Source organism: Olea europaea, chromosome 15 (assembly GCF_002742605.1).
Source record: "Olea europaea var. sylvestris chromosome 15, O_europaea_v1, whole genome shotgun sequence".
Lineage (NCBI taxonomy): Eukaryota > Viridiplantae > Streptophyta > Magnoliopsida > Lamiales > Oleaceae > Olea > Olea europaea.
In genome coordinates, this window is record NC_036251.1 from 30,573,532 (window position 1) to 30,581,715 (window position 8,184).

The following is an 8,184-nucleotide window of genomic DNA, read 5'->3' on the forward strand; positions in this document are numbered from 1 at the left end:
AGTTTAAGTATTCGTAGATCTCTCGATTCATTGCCTACTAATTTTATGATACATTTGACAATGAATTATGGACTCACCTTTCCCTAGTGAGGGGAGCAAATAAATGCCGAAAGCGTCTAAATAGTAAGCCCACCTCAAAATACGTGCCCTCCTATTTTGATATTTCGATAGCACAACCGAACATGGACAGGTTTTTGCCTTAGAGGGGGTTAAAATATAATTTCTATTATCATTTTTAATTTTTACAATTTTGCTTTCCATATTTTCAACCTAAACTCATGATGGCCTATACTAATGATGCACATAATTATCCTTGTGGAATGTTGTTTTTAAGCCAGAAATTAAACTAGATTGTATTAGGTAATAAGTAAAATTTAATTTTATATTTTTTCAGTAGCATTCAATTTAACTTATTGAACTTGTCATAAACGTCCGTCATTTCAAATTTTGGATATTGTTTTCCCAACAAACAAAAGACTAAAGCACGTGGCTGGGACACCACCACCATGAAACATTGTATTTTCTCGTCGTTTGGAGACAATCACTTGTTATGTTGATTCGTGGGTCTTGGCAATCATGAACTTTATATGATTTTTTTTTTTTCGTAATTAACTTTAGTCAAATTTGTATTTCGAATCCAATTGAATGTAGTAATTTATGTTAAAAGATGTAATTCCACATCAAATAAAGATGAAATTATAGATCAATTGATAAAGATTTTAGCTAGTCCTCCTAATAAGGTCGACATTTTAAGATGAAACTCCAAATCTTAACATGGTATTGGAGCCCATTAAACTCTAATGGGCAATTCAATCTGATTATGAGTATACAAATTTCAAGATTAGTTTGCTCAAAACGAGCTACTACTTGCTGTGCCCACATCGAATAAAAATGACATCATAGGCTAACTTGTAAGGTTTTGGATCATTCTTCTTAACAAGTTCGACCTTTTAAAATGGAATCTCAAGTCTTTACATTGTTAAGGGATATGATTTTACATCAAATAAAGAAGAAAACATAGGCCGCCTTACAAGGTTTTGGACTACTTCTCTTAACAAGGTCGACCATTTAAGATAGAACCTCAGTCTTTACATGATACTAGAGTCCATTAAACTCCAACGATTCGATTCGATTAGGACTAAAAAATTGAGTATACAAATTTCAAAATTGGTTTGCTCAATAAAACACCATCTTGTGGAACATGTTAAGTGATATAATCCCACATCGAATAAAGATGAAAAATAAAAACAAATATATAAGGATTTATGCTACTTCTCTTAAGAATATTGACTTTTTAAAATAGAACCCCAAATCTTAACAGTTTGTTCAATTTTAAAGTGAAATATAAATTGTTAGTTAATTTTCACTAAGCAATTCAAGTTCACACCCAAAATCGCAAATTTACTGACAGCGGTAAATAAAAAGATTCAAAGCGAGTTTACCTCTAGAGACCAAGAGACTTGGTGGTTGATTGGTTTAAATGATTCATTATTTTGTTGTGACAATTCAATAAGAGTATCAATGTATTTAGAGAATTAAGCTTGCTTGATGTGAATTTTCAGTTGATAGTTATAGAGAGCAAGTGAATGTTACTGTTGAGAAGGTGGTAATAAATTATTTGTAGATTTTCGAAATTTTGGACATGCAGACTTTTTATTCGATTTTGGTCTTACAATCTTGCTTGTGAGACATTTCTAATAAATTTTAGGATTTTTGGTCGACATCTCCATTATTACATGTTGAATATGCTTTCATGAAATTGAACGTTATATTATCCTCACTCTTATATTTGATAACGTCCGAGCTTCTATACTCGGCCATGGAACCTATTATTTTGGTTGACTTGAGCCCTATTGTTCTTGGGTCAACTTAGGTAAAATTTAGAATGGTCCTCCTACCATAATACTCACAGTTGAGTGATATAAAATTATATTGTGACACTCTATCCATCTTCAATTCTATTATTAAATATTAATTATTTTAAAGAAAAATGTACCTTATGTTGTTGTTTAATCCATATATTTTCTATTATTAAATATTAATTATTTTAAAGAAAAATGTACCTTATGTTGTTGTTTAATCCATATATTTAATTATAAATAACGAGGCAATTTACGCAATTTTAAATTATTATCATAACAAAAATCAGCCTCCGTCAACCCTGATTATTATTTAAAGCGATAGTAATTAATTCACGTAAATGCACGCAAATTAAACATATTAACAATACCAAGGTGAGCCTATCCCGAGTTATTGCTCATTTTTTAATTTATAGTTTGGTCTTCCTCCCTTTCGAAAGTAAATTAAACTAGTGTGAATAGGTGGGGTAAATTTAATTTGCGAGAAATATCAAATCTATTACTTTATTACATTTCTTTTTCTACAATTTTCCAAATTGATAGAACTTGTTCAAGTCACAATAAACCGACATGCCAAGTTGCCAACAACGATTATGTGGAAGATTCATCATTCATTGCAGTATGATCGTTGATTAATAATTTTTTTCATCAATTTAGGAGATGGCACGTGAGAGAGAATGTTAACTTTTGAAATTAAATTGAATTTCAGTGATCCAATTTGAAATTAAATTACCCAATTCTCATTTTGCTAAAAGTTTAGTGACCATGAATTAATTTACCCAATTAAGTGACACGTATTCGATTCCATTATTTACTGTTGTGCGATAGAAGTCCATTTCGTCGACCATTTTCTCACTGGAAAATGATGAAATAATGAAGGCACAGTCCATGAAACAACAACGAACCACGCACTTGATCAAAACTCTATTGGATCCTATAGTGCCATATTCATTGATTTTGGAAAATTGAAATAAAAAAAAGCTCGTTGATTATTTTTGAAACCGCTATGTTAAAATTAGTTGACAATTAAAATTTGTAATCAAGAGTTATGCACCTATGTCAAGTCAACATTTTCGAGCGGCAAAAATCAACTAACTTGCTGATGATTGGTTAGAAAATGAATCGAACGGTGGCTACTAATCCAATAGTATATAGTATCCATAAAGTAACGAGCAAAGCAATGATGGGAAATTGCAAGGCAAAAGCTTATCCCCCATCTTTTTACACTAGGTTCAGGTCTGCACTTGGGCAGTTAATAATTTTGACCTGACATCAACAAAGTGAGACTAACAGTGAGCCAACAAAGTTATTAACTATTACACATATCACATGATGACGAGAGCATACGAGATGTAGATCTTCTTCTTTTACTAATTAGCTTTCATGTTTCGGTTTTGTTAAGCGGGATATGATTCCATATCGAATTAGGATAAAAACATTGATCAATTTATAAGATTTTGAGCTATTTCTCTTATTATGGTTGATCTTCTAAGATGGAATCTTAAATTTTAACATGGAAAAAATTCATAAATAAGAGGTTAACTATCACCTATTTCAAAATTAAGAATAAAAGTTTTAAATTTCAAAAATCAGATATTTATTACAATTTATTTATGATTAAATTAAACATATTACAGTCACAAATTATACAATTTGGCCACAAATTCACAAATTTAGTTAGTCACATATTATTTTTCAGTCATAGACCAAAATTTTTATATATTGCAAGTTATTTTACGATTACAATTCAAAAATTTTATAGATTACAATTTGTTCATCGGTAACAAATTGCGAACATTATAAGTCACAACTTATTAGACAAAGACAAATGATCAAAGTATCGATTACAAATTGATAATTTTTTAGGTTACACATTATTTCTTGGTCACGGTTCATCTCTTTCATTGGTTACAGATTAACCAATTTAATGGTCACAGTCAACCAAATAATTTGTAACTACAATCAACACTTGTGATCACCACCTCACCACTACCCCCAATAGCACCATTGCTATCGTCACAATCAAAACCACCATCGCCTACAACAAATCTAATACATTGCAAAAAAACCAACAAATGTCGCTCCAGATCCATCACCACCTCACCACCACAACCACTAATAAACCACCATTTTCAACTACAAGACCAACACCCGTCAACACATCCATGCCAGATTCACCACCACCACCATCTCCATCAACAAAAGCCATGCCACCACCAGATCCACCATTGATCTAACACCAACGCATCCAAATAATTGATCACAAACCGCCTCTAGAACCGTTGCCTCGCCACCATAGCAGCCACAAACACCATCACACCACAGTCGCACTCACAACACACATCCACGTCAACTAAATGAGCGAATTGATCTGATTAAGACTCAACTAAATGAGTATACGAATTTCAAGATTGATTTGTTCAAAAGAGTCACCATTTTGTGCAGGTATGTCAAGAGATATAATCTCACATCGAATAACGATGAAAATACATATAGATCAATTTCTAATAGTTTGAAGTGCTCCTCGTGACAATGTTGACATTTTAAGATGCAACCCCAAATCTTAAAGGGATTTTTTTTTTTTTTTTTTTTTTTTTTTTTTTTTTTTTTTTAAATTTCGTTTTTTTTGAATGTTTTTTTTTTTTTTTAAATTGGATCACATTGAATGGAGGTTAGGTTCAATGTTTCTTTTCTAAACTTGTAGTTCTTTATTCAGTAACCAGTCTGCATCTCACGCTCCCACAAAGAGATTGAACCTTTTTTTATTATTTATTTTATTTTTAAATAATCTTTCCCCAAAGCCAATGGATAAATAATAAAAGGGTAGCCTTCAAAATAAAATAAAATAAAATAAATTAAAGGGTTATAGTGATAGAAATGGCCCAAACTTAACTAGTTAGGGACAAAACTCCTTTTCTACAGCCTACAGGTTCACAATTTTCTCCCTAACTGAAAACGACTGCAAACAACCTGTGTTCCACCCGTATCTATATCGATTATCCCTTGTGCGGACACACAATAGAAATAACAATAGAATGATATATACATCCACACCCACCCACATATGTGTGCGTATATATATGTATGGACTATGGAGAATTTATTATGTGTATAAATGAATGAGATGCGTCCACCGACTTGAAACCCATAAAATCTATTCTTCCTTAAAAGTTCTCTCTGGTCTGGTTTTTCTTAAGCTTAAACAATGGTGGATCTTCAGACCGTGTGTTGTATGTGTGGCGATGTGGGATTCTCCGACAAGCTTTTCCGATGCACCAAGTGCCGAGGCCGCTTCCAACACTCGTACGCTTCGAAAATCTCTACACGCTGTGAAAATTTACATGCATATTAAAGATGGTGATCAAATTTTTTTTCTCATGGTCCTATGAATGAATTTCTTGTTTTGCATAATATGATTTTCGGTGAAAGTGAAATATGAACAACCCACATCACCCCTCGCACCCAACTCCGACATCATCTGCATAATATATTATATACAACAACCTAGAGTGTGTAACTCAACAACCCCGTAATCAAGAACTTATTTTGGTTTATTCTTGTCTAATTCTTGATAATATCATTTTTCCTCTTGTATATTATTACCAGTCCGATTATTTTAATATGCTCCAACAAATCAATATAATAGGGCGGATTAGATCTTAGATGGACTAAGAAAGAAAAAGAAGACACCCGAATTTGCGAAATTATACTTCAAGACTTGAAAAATTCACAGGTATTGCAGCAACTATTACAGCGAATTTGCAGAGCCGATGGAAGTTTGTGACTGGTGCCAAAGTGAGGAAAGAAATACATCAAGGCATGGCAATTCTTCAAAGAAATCTTCACAAGTTAATATTCATGCAAGATCAGCTTATTCGGGCGACAAAATCAAGCACGACGGCGGAGATGGCGCCGGAGAAAAGTCTGGGAAAAACCCAAGTGGCACGCCCTCTCCCCGCCCCACTACTCGCAGGTACAAGCTTCTGAAGGACGTAATGTGTTGAAAATTGAAATGAAGGAAAAAAAGAAAAAGAACGGTTCTCTCAAATTCCTTGTGTGTGTGTAACGGTTCTCTCAAATTCCTTGTGTGTGTGTTTTTGTCATTAACTAATGTAAATTGTATGTATTATATTAGATGGTTGTAAGTTCTAAAGCTTATCTCTTTAGTTTTCGTGAAGTTCGAATAGTAATTTTATGTAAATTTATTGGAGTTGAAATATTGTCTATTAAACTCTTCAAAGGGTTGTACAAGTATTCCGAGAATTCTATTCTACAAATAATAGAGTATAGGTAGGGTTTCTTACTTTGTAGGGTTTGTGATTGTCACCAAATGAAAGTTGCATCCCATTTCTTTTCTTTGTGAAGTCTCTTAAGAAGAATTAAATGCACCTTTTTGACAAAAGGAAATTCATAGTACCTAAAGCTCCTAACTTTTCCAGGTTCAATGAAAATATTTATGGGACTTATCTACATTGTGGTTCGCTATTAAAAAATAAAAATTTATATAGTACAATTCTTTATCTTGCTGTATTGTTGACCAAAAATTATTACATCTAAATAGTAGAGCAGAAGACGTGAAGACACAGTCTCTCCACTTTTTCTCTTTTGTCCATTTGTAATTTAAACCAAAAGAGCTCCCCCTTCCCCCACCCTTTTTTGTAGTCTTTTTACCAGTCCCCCCACCCCACTACACCACGATATGGGCAAAAGAAACGCTATACCATTTAGCCTCTGTTATTTTCAAATTTTAATGGTTGGAATAATATTATTTTTAAAAAAATGTATGGTTGAAAGAGAATGAAATTTTTTTGATTTGCGTATAATATTATTTTATAAAAGATTATATGGTTGAAAATAAGAAACAGAAAAAGAATGAGAATAGGTCAAACGGGTTTAACAAATTTGATAAAATTACAACTAGACAGAGTCCCTATTTGATTTGGTTAATTAAAAATTAAATTTTAGTGGATTTTGAAAAAAATTGACTAAACATATATGTAATTGAAAAAGATAAAATTTGTGAATCTTATAAAATGAAAGATTAAAATTAATTGTTCATTTTAATTTAGATTTTATCAATTTTTAATTAAATCAAACGAGGACTATAGTTTTATCCACAATAATTTAAAGAGATGACTCTGGTATGGTTCAAATAAAATCCTATCACTACATAAAATATTTATGGTTTATTCATACAATATTCCTCACAAAAGCTTTTGACTTGAATGCGAGAGTTACTCCATATGAAAATTCATGGAGAGAGATTAACCTCACCAACCCTCCAAATTTCATAGTTTGTACCGTAATATAGAATTGTTTTCGCTTTCAAAACTTTGTAAATATTCTTAGCAGTTAATCATGTAATTTTTGTATAGCTAACATTAATTATAATAGATTAGTTCATTCTATTCTTCATTGCCTTATGAAAAGATGATTTTACAGAAGGGAAAATTTTATAAGTGAGACATTATGTACGACCCATTTCGGATCTAATAAATAAGGTTTATTATTTCAAAAATAAAATATTGATTAAATTTTATTTATTAAATAAATAATTAAATATATTTAATTAATCAAATATATTAAGGTTACAATATTATATCAAATTATTTTTAAGTCACAAATTTTCAAATTATTGATCACAACTTAACAATTTTTTAGGTCATACATTATTTATTAGTCACAAATAATTTATTTCATTGTCGCATATTATTTATTTGTCACGCATTAGCCACTTTATTGGTTTTAGTTAACCAAACAATTTGTGACCACCACCACCTCCACCATCTTCTCAAATCCATTACGTCCTCCACCTCTACTATACCACCTCCGCTAACACCAATAACAAAGAGCTCTAATTTAACAAAAAGAGCTCTCCCTACTTTTTTGTGGTTTTTTTTTTTACCAGTCTCCCCACCCCCACCACGATATGGCAAAAGTAAACACTTTAAATTAGATCTAACTTGATAAAATTGACTCAACGGATAGTCCTTATTTGATTTTTTATTTTTTTTAAAATAATAATAAGATTTTAGTAAATTTTGATAAAAATTGATGAAATGTGTGGTTGAAAAATTGATAAAAGTTGTGAATTCCATGAAATGCATTATTAAAATTAATTGTTGATTTTGATTTAAATTTTATCAATTAAACCAAACAATGGCTGTAGTTTAATTAACAGCAGAGAGATAAGACCATTACGGTTCAAATAAAATCCTATCATTAATATTTATGGTTTATTCATCCAACATTCCTCACAAAGCTTCTGACTTGAATGTGAGAGTTAGTACTCCATCTGAAAATTCACGGAGAGAAATTAACCTCA

General features: G+C 31.4%; 1 protein-coding gene across 1 annotated transcript; it reads left to right on the plus strand.

Moving 5' to 3' along the window:
- The first annotated feature begins 4,888 nt into the window (after positions 1–4,888).
- On the plus strand, positions 4,889–6,215 carry LOC111410860. The gene is made up of 3 exons (XM_023041437.1): positions 4,889–5,162; positions 5,593–5,906; positions 5,938–6,215. The coding sequence occupies exons 1-2, from the start codon at positions 5,065–5,067 to the stop codon at positions 5,861–5,863; spliced, it is 369 nt and encodes a 122-aa protein (XP_022897205.1). The 5' UTR covers positions 4,889–5,064; the 3' UTR covers positions 5,864–5,906; positions 5,938–6,215.
- The last annotated feature ends 1,969 nt before the right edge of the window (positions 6,216–8,184 follow it).